The 14696-nt window shown below is 38.8% G+C and overlaps 1 protein-coding gene across 1 annotated transcript in view; it reads right to left on the minus strand.

Annotated features, from left to right (window-relative positions):
• LOC134839300 (gamma-aminobutyric acid receptor subunit alpha-4-like) overlaps positions 1-14696 on the minus strand; it is a gene marked incomplete in the record, with an annotated part of 80949 nt that overhangs the window by 26891 nt on the left and 39362 nt on the right. The window contains 3 exon segments of the mRNA XM_063854803.1: positions 7291-7437; positions 8301-8447; positions 12771-12930. Coding sequence (XP_063710873.1) covers positions 7291-7437; positions 8301-8447; positions 12771-12930 — 454 coding nt within the window.

A 14696-nucleotide genomic window follows, 5' to 3' on the forward strand; every position in this document is an offset into this window, starting at 1 on the left:
TTGAGCTCTTTTCCAGTTCCCCCCCTTTCAAGTTCAATTTTGAAAAGCTTAAAGAACGTTGTCATAATGCAATGAAATTTGGCGTGGTGAACAAATCGACAATTGTGAACAGATTTGTTCTTCATACTATACAGCGTAACATCAAGCATTTAGCCGTAATAACACGTAAGACAAACATAAAGCTCGGTATTTTGAAAGGGGGAACTGGAAAAGAGCCAAAAGTTGTTTCAAATCGAACTGAGGCTAGCTAATCAGTCGTATTAATCTCGCACAACTCAAAACTTCACACTTTGAATTGTCCAAAATTTGTAGGTATGAAATTTTTTTCCCCGCAAATATTCGATACGATTTAAGAGACAGACGGAACATTCAGGGCTTCGCCCTGATAAACGAGCAGTTGTGTTCGTTTTATGTAGGCTTACAGATTGCCATTTCGGCCAATTTGGGACAATTAACACTTGATGTATTTTGCGCTATTAACTCGTAAGCGGAGGTTTAATCCGTCTTAGAAATCGATCCAAATTGGTTGAAGATGGCTTATATGCCATTATTATTTGTTGTTAAGAGCAAAATCTATCACTTTTTACTTTATATGGCGTTTGGGAGGATGATTTTCACAAAAAATCTCAAACTAAAAAATCTCGTTTTATTCGTTACACCTTTTTTTTCCATGTTATTACTGCTCCATAGACCTTAAAAGGCAGTCAGAAATTTCAAGGCTTCGCCCTGATACGAGCAGTCTTGTTACAGTTTGTTCACCATGCTAAATTTTATTGAATTCTAACAATTTAAAGGTCGGTTTTCAATATGAAAAGACTTTGTTTAAGTAAAATGTTCTGCGCCGCAGGCAAAAATTTGAAAAACAGGCCAAAAAAAGCGTTTTTAGGCACTTTTTGCAAAACTTTGATTAAAAATCCTGTTTTTTTTGGCGCTCGCTCCCCCCTCCAAAAAAAAATTAGTGTATATTGGCGCCATAGGCGCCTTTAGAAAAATTTTACGGTCCGTCACCAAATATGGATATCTCAAAATAGTACAAAGGGGGCTCTTTTTCCTTCCCCCACCTGCAATTTTTTACTGTCTAAAAAGAGCTCAAAAGGGGGACCCATTGGGTCGGCAGGGGATCGAATCCACCTGAGAGGGGGCGTCCGCTGACCAGAAGCACAATAAGAAGAATTGCTGACAATTTACTGAATAAAATTAACATTGAGATGCGCTCGAAATGTATGCATAGGGCGTTTGACGCAGCCGGATCACTTCCATCGCGCGGAGTGGGGAATCCAGACGCTGGCGAGCGAGAGAGGCAGCTGGCTGAGAAGGAGAAGAGGAAGGAGCAGCGGCGTCTGCAGAGGCAGAGAGAGCGTGCCAGGGGTGGGGGTGGGGGAGAGGCGGGCGAGCAGGCGGCGGGTGGGGGCAAGAGGAGGAGCAGGGGCAGTGGAAAGAGTGCCTCGCCAAGCCACCTTCATGGAACAGAGAATGAACGCCAGCAGACAACTCGCCCTCTCAAAAGTCCAAAGGTGAGTGGTTTTCTACGAATGCTACAATATACTTTCAAAATTGTAGAGTTTTGAGAAAAAATAGATAACTGAAAAAAGATCGATTAACAGTTGCGCCTGTGGATTTAGAGCCAGAAGTCAGGGGACTCTGGACTTGGACCCGGACGTGTGGGGTCCCCCGAGCGACGTCGAGGACGAACTCTTCCCGAGGACTCCACGGCGCATGCCTTCTCTGGGTCGAGTGATGGGAGATCCGTTCGCCATGGCCAGGCCAAGGACAACAAGGACCACTCGCATGAGGGAAAACATGCCAAAAGGTAGCACGATTAGTTTTAAAAATCAGTACTAAAATTCTCTGATTGTTTTCCTTTGAACTGAAAGTTAGGAAAATTAAGAGGCGGACTCGGTGCCTGTTTATTGCTGTTTTTTTTCACTTGTTAGTTAATCTATCAGTCCAACCTTTATCAGTCCAATATTTGAGACTTTCTGCAACTTTTCAGCAAGAAAAGAGTGATTTAAACGTTAGTGTCAAAAAATAATGTCTTTAGACACAAGTCAGAAAAGAGTGTTCACATGCACCAACAGCGGAGCGTATCCGCGATGTCACTCGGTTCCTCTAAATCTTCCAAGTCAGCGAAGTCTGGCGCCACGGATGACGACGCCGATCTTGAGAGAAGACGACTACGCAAGGCACTTCGTATGCACCAGCGACAGCTCGAAGCTCAAGCAGATCAGTCGGCCGCCCCAACTCCCGGCTACTTCGAGCCCCCGGGGAAGCAGCGCAAGCCGAACAGAACATTCGGACAGCTCCTCCCTCAGCGGCACTACTCACCAGCCACGGAGTCGAAACGTCGTCCGGTCAACCGTGAGGCAAGTCTTGGGGATATCACAAGTTTTTAGTCTCTTTAGCGGGGGGGGGTCGTTGATTCCAAAATGTTGATCCAATGTGGTCTGCTGTGTTGTTAGATTCAGAGACGAAGTAGACGGGAGGAGCACCAGTCTAGACTCAAGCAGAGTGTGGAACGTCTATACAAGGGGGCGACCTGGAGACCCCCGCCGCCCCCAGGCCCATCCAGATCGGGATCCAGGGGCTCATCGAGCAGCCTCCGAAACCAGACATTCAGCAACGAGAGAGGTCAGCAGGAGGTGGCAGGGGGCAGGCCAGCGAACCTCGAGTGGTGGGAGCTGGACCCGGAGACGATACGAAACAGACGACTCAGGTGGAATTATCATCTTCATCTTCACCTCAACAGTAGCATGATTGACTAATCATTGCCATAACAAAAAGCCAAATCATCGCCAGTTGTCAATAAAAAGCAAAAAAGCAAGAAAAAATTAGTTTGAACGGCCATCTGAACTGTAACCAAGCCAAGACTAGGCAACGCGTGTTTATAATGAGCAGCAAAAAAACGAAAGTAATGCCATGTTCAACCTGTTTCTTATAGTAGCCTTGTACTCAAAACAGACCCGGCTTAGAAAACCCTTTGTGAAATAGATGAAAGCCTTCCGGTCTGTGCCAAGTTGTTTTTTTTTCAGGTACGACAACCTTCGAGGATTCCGGAGACGGAAGTTCAACAACAACGAGTCGCGAGATGGTTCGCTCAACTTCTCGAACACCAGCCAGAGTCAGCAGCGCACACGGCAACAGCAGGGCTACAATGGGGGGCCGCCCCCGCTGAGTTTCGGACGCAAGGCGAAGAGCATGGACTCCAGTTTCGACTTCCGAAGGAACAATCAGAACAGACGCCAAGGCGTGGTCGGGAACCGAATGACGGCGAATGACGATAACAGTTTCCACATTCGCAGGCGCAACCGAAGGTCCATGAGCGAAAGCCGAATCGACTTCGAATTAAGACGGTTATAATCAAGAAAAAAGTGTTTTTATACCAAAATGCAACATATAACGTTAGTTTGCAGATTACTAGCAAATTAATTATTTCTGACGACTCGAAATATGTTGTGGTTTTCTTTGAAAAAATTAAACTGCACAAGAGTCGACAATTTAGGCAAGAAAACGAAGCTTTTAGGTAACAAAAAAGTTTCAAGAAAACAATAAGGAAGCTTCCTTTCAGCAAAACTGCTTTTTGAAGCTAACCGCGCCCCAAACTGATAAAACGATTTAAACAAAACTCGCGGCTAGAGGCACCAAAATTTAAAAAGAATTGCATTCCAGGTTCAACGATTTCGACCGACCAACAATCGACAATCGGTACATTAACGTTGACGACGTATATATCAATCTGAAGATCGACAAATTAGAGCGGCAGCTGAAAATAGAGAAGAAAGAGCTGAAAAGGTTGCAGAAGATAATGCAAGAGCAGATTCAACAGAAGGAGAAACAAAGTGACTCATCCACATCTTTCAAACACAGTCCCAGAAGAGACAAGAAAAAGTCTCAGCTTTTGCACCAAATTGAGCAAATTGAGAGTTCAATCGAGTCCAAAGAGCGCCAAAAGAGGCGAAACAAGGACAAAATTGAAGGTCGTGCTCCACGTTCAAGGTCAAATTCAAGGTCAAAGTCGCGTGAATCCTCGCTCTCAAGATCAAGGTCAAGGTCAAGATCGTCTCATAAAGGTCATGTGAGGTTTGACAACGAAACCTTGCGGAGTAAAGATAAAAGTCACAAGAAGAGTAAAAGGCCTGGTCTTTCCATTAATCTCAAAGTTACTGATTTTAATATCTTATCTAAAACTGTTATTTCAAATAAGAAAAAAAAACAATTTTTCTTTTTATACACTCTAAATGCTACTGTAAGGTTAACGTGTTAGAACGTTTTTGCTGAATTTTTGACGTTAAAAAATTACGAAGTTTATCATTGAGTTTTTTGTACGCCTTTTTCCATGAAAATGTGTGCAAAACTTATCTGACTCGCTACTCGCTCCAGAGCAGCTCCCAAAAGAGTCTTCGGCTCGTAATTTGTCCCTGTGTGGTTTTTGTTTATAACCAAAAAAGAATTCAAATTCAAATTCAAGGTGATTTTTTTCAAAATTTACACCAGCTTCGCTTCAATCATCAAGTATGAAATCAATTTTGCTACGATTTTAAGGTTTATTACGCATTTTCATAAGAAAGAAGGCATTTAATTTTTCGAACTTAATTTGTTTTCCAAATAATTGATCAGCTACATTTCTTCAAACTACATTTAAAGTTGTAGATTATGGAGGGAATTTAGGGTGATTAATCGAAAAAAACTTATAGACCCAACAGCGCACAGAGGAGCAGGAGTTCGGACAAGCTAGTGTTTGATGTGAACAGAATCCGAGAGATAGACGACATGCTCAAAATGACCAAAGCTTACTTGGAGAGCTCCATGTCGGGACAGTCGCAAACTTCACGAGCGTCTCAGAAAAGTTTCCTCATCAGTGACAAATTATGACTGCTATTTTTGGGCTTAAGCCAAGGATAATTAACTTAAACTTTTCTAACCCAAGAAAATATATACGAATAAATCGTTTACAGATAGATATATTTTTCTAAAACATAGAACATCTGTATTCGAGGATGATTCCTGAGTTTCAAGCAATAGTTTGTTTTCTTGGACAGGGTTCAAATGTACGAAGTTTGAAAATGATGATGATTGAACATTTAGAGATACCCCTCTCCACTCGAATTGAGCTGAGCCTTCGACCTTTTTGCGGTTTAGTCATCTAGAGCATCAAAATTTCTTATTTAGTGACTCAGAATTAATCTTGATACGTTTCTGGCGGTGCATATACAAAACAATCCAATACAAAACAGTCCAAAAAATCATGAAAGAAACAAAAAACAGTCCAACAAGAAAGCCCGGCTTAAGGTCGCCGGTGGACACGCTGCAGCGATAACCAGCTCTAATTTTTAGTCTGTTTTGTGGTGGAAGACTGTTTGTATGCGACTTTTTTTGCACCGAGAGAGACAAGTGCCTGAAAGTGAATATTCAAAAAAAAAATTTTTACTGAAGATATTTCCCGTACCTTACAAAAACTTGGAAACCAGATCTGAGCATCGTAAAATCTTGCCTATTTCAGATCTTGTCCAGACATGGTGCATGTTTCGTTTGGACATGTACATGTCTGAATCAGGACTGAGGCAGGTACGGATTCTATCACAAAAGCAGACCTGCTCAAGGTCTGATTCAGACCTGGGGCACACATGGGTCAGACCTGGTGCAGATCTGTTCAGATCTGACCCATATATGTTCCAGGTCTGAATCAGACCTTGAGCAGATCTGCTTTTGTGATAGAATCCATACCTGCCTCAGTCCTGATTCAGACATGTCCATGTCCAAACGAAACATGCACCATGTCTGGACAAGATCTGATAAAGGCAAGATTTTAAGATGCTCAGATCTGGTTTCCAAGTTTTTGTTGGATAGATTTCCACTCACTAAAATTTCACAAAGACTCCGGGGCAGATCGATTCAAGGGTCTAAAAACAGTTTTGATAAATTTTTTACATCAGTCAATGACAACACTTTCGAGAACATTATTTTATTCCATTTCACATTTTTCTATTTCTATTCTATGTGTTATTTAAACGGAGCCTTGAATCACTTGCTATGCAACGGATGCATAGCATTGAATTAACATTTTAAATTTCTTAAAAGCCACACGGTGGCCAGTCAATAGGCAGAACGGTTGAGAGCAGAATGGGTCCAAGAGGAGAAAAACAGAAAAAAAAATCAACTTTTATAAGCTAATTGGTAAATTAATTATCAGAAATGTCAATAAGCTTGGAATAATAGAAAAAAGCTGAAAAAAAAGTTGTTTCGCAGGTTTTTATTTCTAGCCACCCGACTTTTCGTTCCAGAATTATTACAAACACATTATTCTAAAGCTCTACGTCTGTAGATTTTTTTTCTATACGTACTTTTCAAAAACTGAAAACAAGTACGTGATTTCTAAACGAGTTTTAGTGTTATTTGTTAAAATAACTATTTTCAATGATAAAAACAAGACACGTGACAAAAGTTGAAAATTCATTCGAAAATTTCAAAAAAAAAATTTTTTCAGATCTGATCATGTCTGATGCAGTTCAGGACAGATATGCAATCTCACAACAAATGGATTCACCCTGGGCATATCTGTTTTTTTAATTTTTTTTTCTGTAACATTAAAATTTTTTTATCTTCCAGGTCTGAACATGTCTGATACAAATCAGGACAGATATGCAATCTCACAACAAATGGATTAACCCTGGGCATATCTGTATTTTCATTTTGTTTCTGTACGGGTTTAGAAATGAACTAGAAATGTTAATATAAAAATAAAAAAATGTTAGTTTCGGTTTTTCACTGCCCATTCTCAACGAATTATCCTTCAGAACATCGTCTTGTGAAAATTTCGAAAGCATTTTTTATTACAGCTTACCTTCATTACACAACCCCGGTTTTTTTCAACTTCCTCACCACCTTTCAATTTCAAATTTGACAAACTCTTTCTCATAGCCGTTATGCACTGAAACTTGACACGGTGAAAAAACTGACCATTGTGAACGGATTTGTTTTTCATACCTTGCACCGTACCGTTACGCGTTTAGCAGTCATAACTCGAAAAACAACTAAAAAAGAAGAAAATATAAAAGGTGGGGGAAAGTGGAAAACAGCCCATAACCCTTACTATCTTCGTGCACAATACCATCACTACTACCATCATTGAATTCAATTTTTTTGGTCGGGGTGGGTGGTTGGACGTAGAGCGCGGTTTTGGGAAAAAACTTAAGGTCACTAGTTAAATGACATTTGAGTTGAAATAGTTATATTAGGTATTTTTGAAATAGTTATATTTGAAATAGTTATATTAGGTAATATTTGAGGGCCTACTGAATGATTCGACGTGTGCGGTTCTGTTCCAGAAGTGATCGTAGTCGATGTAGAAGTTGGCAGTCCCGTACTTCTCCAGCCTCTCCCCGTCCAAGTGCACTTTCTTCTCCCACCATTTCACAAGCACATCTCCCGTGTGGTACTGGTCTGCATAAAAATTACGAAAACAGACAGTTGCTGAAAATGTAGCTCAGGCATTTTGATAAGATAAAAAAAGTTGAAAAAATCAAGCTAAGGTATCAATCAAAATACAAACCGAAAACAGCGATAGCCGGTTGCTGTGCATGTAGCACAGAATGTTCCGACCTTATTCTTTTTAAAAACACGTAAAAAATGTTTTTTTTTGTGCGAGGGTTTGTTGAAAGGGTCTAGCGAAAACATAAAATTTCGGCATGTTCGACAATCACAGTAAAATAGGCAAATCGGGCAACGGTTTTTAACGAAAAAATACTAGAAACAAAAAACTTTTTTTCAATTTTTTTTTGCAGAAATTGTTTTGAAGTTTTGAAGATTTATATTCCGAAAACGGCGCTGAAAAACTTCAAAACTATATTAACTAATTTTCTCGGTGACAATTTTTTTAGCGCATTTAAAAAAAACTTCTCTAATTCGAAACAGTTTCTGGGAAAAAAATTGAAAAAAGAATTTATAGAATTTTTTTGAGTTTTTTTTGTTCTAGTCATTTTTTGACACAAACCGTTGCCTAATTTGCCTGTAGTATAAGTGGAGTAAGCTTAAGGTTTCATGGTTTATCCTTATCCTTCTATGATAAGCCTGCTCGCTTGCTTTACTTGCTCGAAATTAGACTAGAACTCAATAACTTCAAACCGGTTTTTCTCAAACCTTTTTTCGGTCGAAAGAGGACTGAAAGAGCTTTAATATTATAAATTACTCCAAAAACACCCGAAAACAAAGTTTTTTCCCATTTTCAATGGTCGGAACAGCAATTGAAATTTTAATTTTATACATAATGGTCAATGATGTGTTTAATTTGGGTTGGATGAACTCACAGCTCTCCACGCATATCTCGCAGCTCTGAATGTCCATTGGGAACATAGTGAGTGCCAGTTTGCACCTGCTCTTCACCTGCAGCCGCATAGACTGGAACAGTTCACAGTCGTCGTACAGTGCCAGCACCATGCTGTCCGAAATCAAACCTAGTCAACAAAAAATCATCTCTTTGCATATATACATAAATGTGTACTTCTAAAGGCAAAAAGCTGGACATAAATTTGCGAAAGTCTGGAAATTTTATGTGCAAACTTTCGTGACTCTATAGCCAGACTTTTGTGACAACAATTTTTGATATGATTTTAAAGTCTGGGACCTCGACCCAGGAAGAAATAGCCAATCGCAGTAAAATAATGCACAAAATGTTCGTGGAGTTTTTCTATTTAAAAACAAAACAAGACTGCTCGTATCCGACTGCCTTCTAAGGTTTTTGGAGCAGTATTAACAAAAAAAATAAATAAATTGAAACGAAAAATTTTTTTTTCTAAAATTTGAAATTTTCTTTGAAAATCATCCCCCACACGCCATATAAAGTACAAAAGAATAGATTTCTTTCTTTTAACAAATCAATCATGGCAAATAAGCTTCTTTCAACCAATTTGGAACGATTTCTAAGACGGATTAAATCTCCGCTTTCGCGTTAATAGCGCGAAATATATCGCGCGTTAATTGTCACAAATGGCAATCTTTAAACCCCATATTTTCACGAAACATGATCACAGGTGAAATATTTTTTCACAATTAAGTTCAGGACAAAAATACGTTTCGAATGATAGAAAAAAAATTGTTCAAAAAGGGCTAGTAAAAAAGTCGAAACTTGTCTGAAGAAAAAAAAACCAACCCCGAGCACAAATATCCCGTTACTTTCGTATCGAAAGTCGGAACAATTAGTTGGCCTGTTGTAAAAAAAAGCTCTCAATCAATTTTTGATTGAATACAAACAGCAAGTAAATTCTTCATTTAACTCCTAACATTACGAGGCCTTTAGTGAGCTGTAAGCAAACACAGACAAAGCAAAAATTATGTAAAAATTTACTTACCAAATGCTAATTAAAAGACTAAATTTGAAGTATAGCACAAAAGCAATGTTACGCAAAAAATATGCTCTACTACTTTACCTCATTCCGAATTCGAGTATTGGATGACAGGCAACAAAAACTCTGATCGACTCAAATTAGTTTTCTATCATTTGAGGTTCCTCCGCGGGGATTTTTTTCCTGTAAATATATGCTTTTGAATCCTTCGCCCTCTAAAAAATGACTACTTGCTTTTGTTCTGTTAAATGGTAGATTGATAAAATAATGGCTTACAAAGATCCTCCTATAATCAAACTCTATGTATCTATTTAAAGTAATTAGTTCTCGTGATATTAATTACAACATAAATAGCAGTAAATATTTAAAAAAAATCGCCTTATTCATCAATTTGTGTTTTAGCCGGTTGAACGAAATCTTCAATTAAAATTTTCGGCTTAAGCTTTGCGCACTGGTTGAAACGCACAAATATGCTGTTCTAAGGTAATTCTTCATCTTTTTTAAGCTTAGTTGTTCACAAAAAAAAAACAAAAAGTTATCTTGTTGCTGTTATTTTAAATCCGAATGAACAAAGCTACAGTTGTAGCCAATTGTGTTAAGGAAGAAAAAAAAACTTTTTTTTGCACCAAAAAATAAAATATGTGTACGAAAATTGGGACCAACATTAATCTTGCAATTAGCCATTTTAAATGGTAATTCTTATATTAGGTGATAGTGTGGGCGTCTGAGCTCAAAAATCTGGAAAGAAAAGATTGCCAATTTGACCAGTTTGAGACTTTAACGTGTAAAAAGCATTTTTATTTGGCACAAAAATTGGATCTACTAAACAATCTCCACCCCCTATGGTACCTACTTAAGAAAATCCACCCCTATAAATAAATACAGTAAATTAGCGCTGAGCTTTCTATTGAGAATTATAATTTTGCTGCATTCTGATTGGTTGAAAAATCGACCATTTTGACCTACTTAACAATCTCCCCCCTTTCTTGAAAGGGGTGGAGATTGTTAAATAGATCCCAAAAATCTTATCAAACTGAGTTCAAGCTTGCTAGTCAATGCAATTTTTACTATATTTTTATGTGAAGCTCTGTACTATAATTAGCGTCTTCAACTATGTTTCGTCGAATCAATTTCGTTTTTTGGCAATTTTATCAACTTTTTGCATCACACTATAGCCTATAAACCTTAAAATACACCAGGAGTTTTTATCGCGTTACCATCATTCGAGGAGTATTGATGTAATTTAGCTGTTGCATGGATAAGTTGTTTTAATTTAGATTGTTGAAATTGAAACTTTCAATTTGTTGAAACTGTTTTGCTAAAAATTACAGCAATTTTTCAATTTGTAATTTTGTTTATTTGTATTTTTTTGGCAGTTTTATCAATTTTTTGCATCACACTATACCCAATAGACGTTAAAATACACCAGGAGTTTTTATCGCGTTACCATCATTCGAGGAGTATTGATGTAATTTAGCTGTTGCATGAATAAGTTGTTTTAATTTAGATTGTTGAAATTGAAATTTTCAATTTGTTGAAACTGTTTTGCTTCGTTCATTACTTTTCATCAATTATTAGATGCTCAATGCATTAATATTTAGGTTCGTTAGCGTTTCGGAGACTTGCTTAGGATATCTTTAAAAAATATATATTTTTCAATTTTTTTTTCGAAAATTTCATTTATGTTTTTAAAAAATTCAAGAATATTATTTCATAGATGCTAACGGGCAGCAGGAAAACACACAGTTCAACTTTGATACAACACTTTTAATGTCACAATTTTCGAAGAAAGAATGGAATATTTACTCAGAGAGTGTTTTTTTCTTCAGACTAACTTCAATTTTTTTAACTAGCCACTTATGAATGTTTTTTAACCATTTGAAAGTTATTGACTTTTGAAATCCGTAATGCGACACCTCACAACAAAAAGCAACTTGCAACAAGGATAACCAAATACCGTGCAACTAGCACAGAGTATTCCGACCATAGTCTTAAAAAATACAATAAATACATAAACTTTTCAAATTACTGTCATTTTTTCTGCGTGGTGTGATAAACAGACAAAAAAAAGATGAGGCATATTTGACACTTATAGTCAAATAAGCAAAAAAAAACAATTTTTCTAGAAAATGGCTAGAAGAACCAAAAAATATATATTATTCACAAAACCAATAAAGGTTTATTCCAAATTTTTTGGCTGAAAATGTTTTGAAGATCTCGATTCGTCAATAGGCATGAAAAAATCCAAAAACTTTTTTTCTTTGAGGAAAATTAAATTTAGGCAGAAATTAATTATTGCAACTGACTTGACTTAAGCAAAATAAGCCTGAATTGCTCGAAATTAGACCAAAAATTTCAAAGTTTGTCCCAATTTTTCAAATGGTCAGAATAAAAAAAAGCAAATTGTATTAACAGACAACTCGCAATATACTCACCACCGCAATCGCGCCAGCGTGTTGCGAGGGTGCGAGGTTGCCGATAGATATTATACGTCTTTATACCAAAATTAGAGCCGGTTATTGCCGCGAAGCGGCGACGCGCCCCCACCGGCAGCCGTAAACCAAATTGTCGTTTTCCTGAAAATTTGCGAGTTGTCTTTTATTGAGAGTCTTAGCGATAACCTTGAAATCGAATTAAAATAACATTTTAACAAAAATTAGTATTCGTGAAGATATTGAGGTTTGAAGTAGTCAATTTGTGTGGGATAAGTAACTTGCGAAATGTAACTTGGGGCTATTTTGTGCACCCTTTGATATATCTCAACCGGAATCGATGAAATCGATTTCAGCACTTTTTATCAAAATTATTTTTAATCCACATAGATCTGGCCGATTTTAGAATATAGCACCTGCAAAGCAAATTAAGTTTTGATAAATTTGTCTCAGCGACGATCAGAAGACGGTATCAGAAGACACCTTCATATTGTCAAAGCTAGCAGATTAAGACCAGATTTAGGTATTTGTTTGTAGAATCCAAAACAGCATCGAAGATCAAAGAAAAGTAGCAATGTTGCGGATTCCGCGACAAATCTGATTTTGGCCTGTTGCGGATTCCGCTTACAATGCAGAGAATGCACAGTTTGGCCTCGTAATGGCTTTCTATTGTTCTCAATAACTCTAATTTTATAATTCGATCTCTGCCAGCGCAATCATACCGTGAGAAGACGAACTTTCACTTGACTTTTAGGTTCAGGTTTGCCGCAGCCTTACCAACTTCGGCTTCATTTTTGGGAGCAATAGAGAGTGCTAGACGCAAAAAACATGCCTTGAGTCACAAAGTTTTCTTAGACTGGAATCGTAACTTCAAGAGGGTTCGGAAACTGACCTTACTTATTGTGGATTACAGTAGGACAAACTGGTTTTTAATATAGTAACATACTTTAATGAAATGGAGGGTATCATTGGTCTCTCTGTATACTCATATAATAGTGTATACCTTTTCCAGGTCTGAGTATCTCGATGGCGTCTGGGAAGTAGAGATCCGGGGTCCAGATGGCCTCCGCGTACTCCTGTCCTAAAGTGACTACACTCTTGCTGCTGTTGCCGCCACTGAAGCTGGAATTGTCATTTTCTTCGTCAAACGACGCCATCTGGATCTGAACAGTGACAAACCTTTTAATAAATTGCAAAACAGTTGGAATAAACAAAATTACTTTAAACAAAAAATTTGTCAAATTTGAACAAGTTATGCATGCAATTTTGAATTATCAAGCGATCTTGAGACATAATTTTTGGCTGAAAAGTTAGCAATGGTGCGCAAAAAAATCTGATTTTAGTCAATCGCTCTTTTTAATCAGATTTTTTTCTGTTCCAAGTATTGTCAATTCTCTACATAAAACAATATTTGTTTTTCAGAAGAGACTAAAACTGAACAACTTTGATATAATCCTGGATTCTAACACAACAGATACGTTAGTGACGATTCGGCGAAAAAACTGCCGATCCGAATTGAGAAAATTTTAACTACGCATTAGAATTAAGGCTTGAAATTTTATGAATATAAATACGCATTATAGACATATATTAAAAACTAATAAATGTATAAAAATGAATATATTCCAAACTTTTCGACCCTGCCCGCGACTAAATTTTCGACCAAGCCGCGACTTTTTTTTCGATCACGCCGCGACTATTTTGTCGACAATGCCACGACTAATGTTTCGACCACGCTGCGACTATTTTGTCGACCATGCCGCGACTAATGTTTCGACCACGCCGCGACTATTTTGTCGACCACGCCGCGACTATTTTGTCGATCATGCCGCGACTAATGTTTCGACCACGCCGCGACTATTTTGTCGACCATGCCGCGCCTAATGTTTCGACCACGTCGCGACTATTTTGTCGACCATGCCGCGACTAATGTTTCGACCACGCCGCGACTTTTTTGTCGACCATGCCGCGACTAATATTTCGACCACGCCGCGACTATTTTGTCGACCATGCCGCGACAAATATTTGGGCCACGCCGCTTCGTATTTTTCGACCATGCCGCGACTTAAGTTTTAATCACGCCGCAACTACTTTGTCGACCATGCCACGACTAATGTTTCGACCACGCCGCGACTATTTTTTCGACCATGCCGCGACTAATATTTCGACCACGCTGCGACTATTTTGTCGACCATGCCGCGACTGATGTTTCGACCACGCCTCGACTATTTTGTCGACCATGCCGCAACTAAGGTTTCGACCACGCCGCGACTATTTTGTCGACCATGCCGCGACTAATGTTTCGACCACGCCGCGACTAATATTTGGGCCACGCCGCTACTCATTTTTCAACCATGCCGCGACTTAAGTTTCGACCACGCCGCGACTATTTTGTCGACCATGTCGCGACTAATGTTTCGACCACGCCGCGACTATTTTGTCGACCATGCCACGACTAATGTTTCGACCACGCCGCGACTATTTTTTCGACCATGCCGCGACTAATATTTCGACCACGCTGCGACTATTTTGTCGACCATGCCGCGACTGATGTTTCGACCACGCCTCGACTATTTTGTCGACCATGCCGCAACTAAGGTTTCGACCACGCCGCGACTATTTTGTCGACCATGACGCGACTAATGTTTCGACCACGCCGCGACTAATATTTGGGCCACGCCGCTACTCATTTTTCAACCATGCCGCGACTTAAGTTTCGACCACGCCGCGACTATTTTGTCGACCATGTCGCGACTAATGTTTCGACCACGCCGCGACTATTTTGTCGACCATGCCGCGACTAATGTTTCGACCACGCTGCGACTATTTGGTCGACCAAGCCGCGACTAATGTTTCGACCACGCCGCGACTATTTTGTGACCAAGCCGCGAATTAATAACTACGCATTAGAATTAAGGCTTGAAATTTT

This window comes from Symsagittifera roscoffensis, chromosome 2 (assembly GCF_963678635.1).
Source record: "Symsagittifera roscoffensis chromosome 2, txSymRosc1.1, whole genome shotgun sequence".
NCBI lineage: Eukaryota > Metazoa > Xenacoelomorpha > Acoela > Convolutidae > Symsagittifera > Symsagittifera roscoffensis.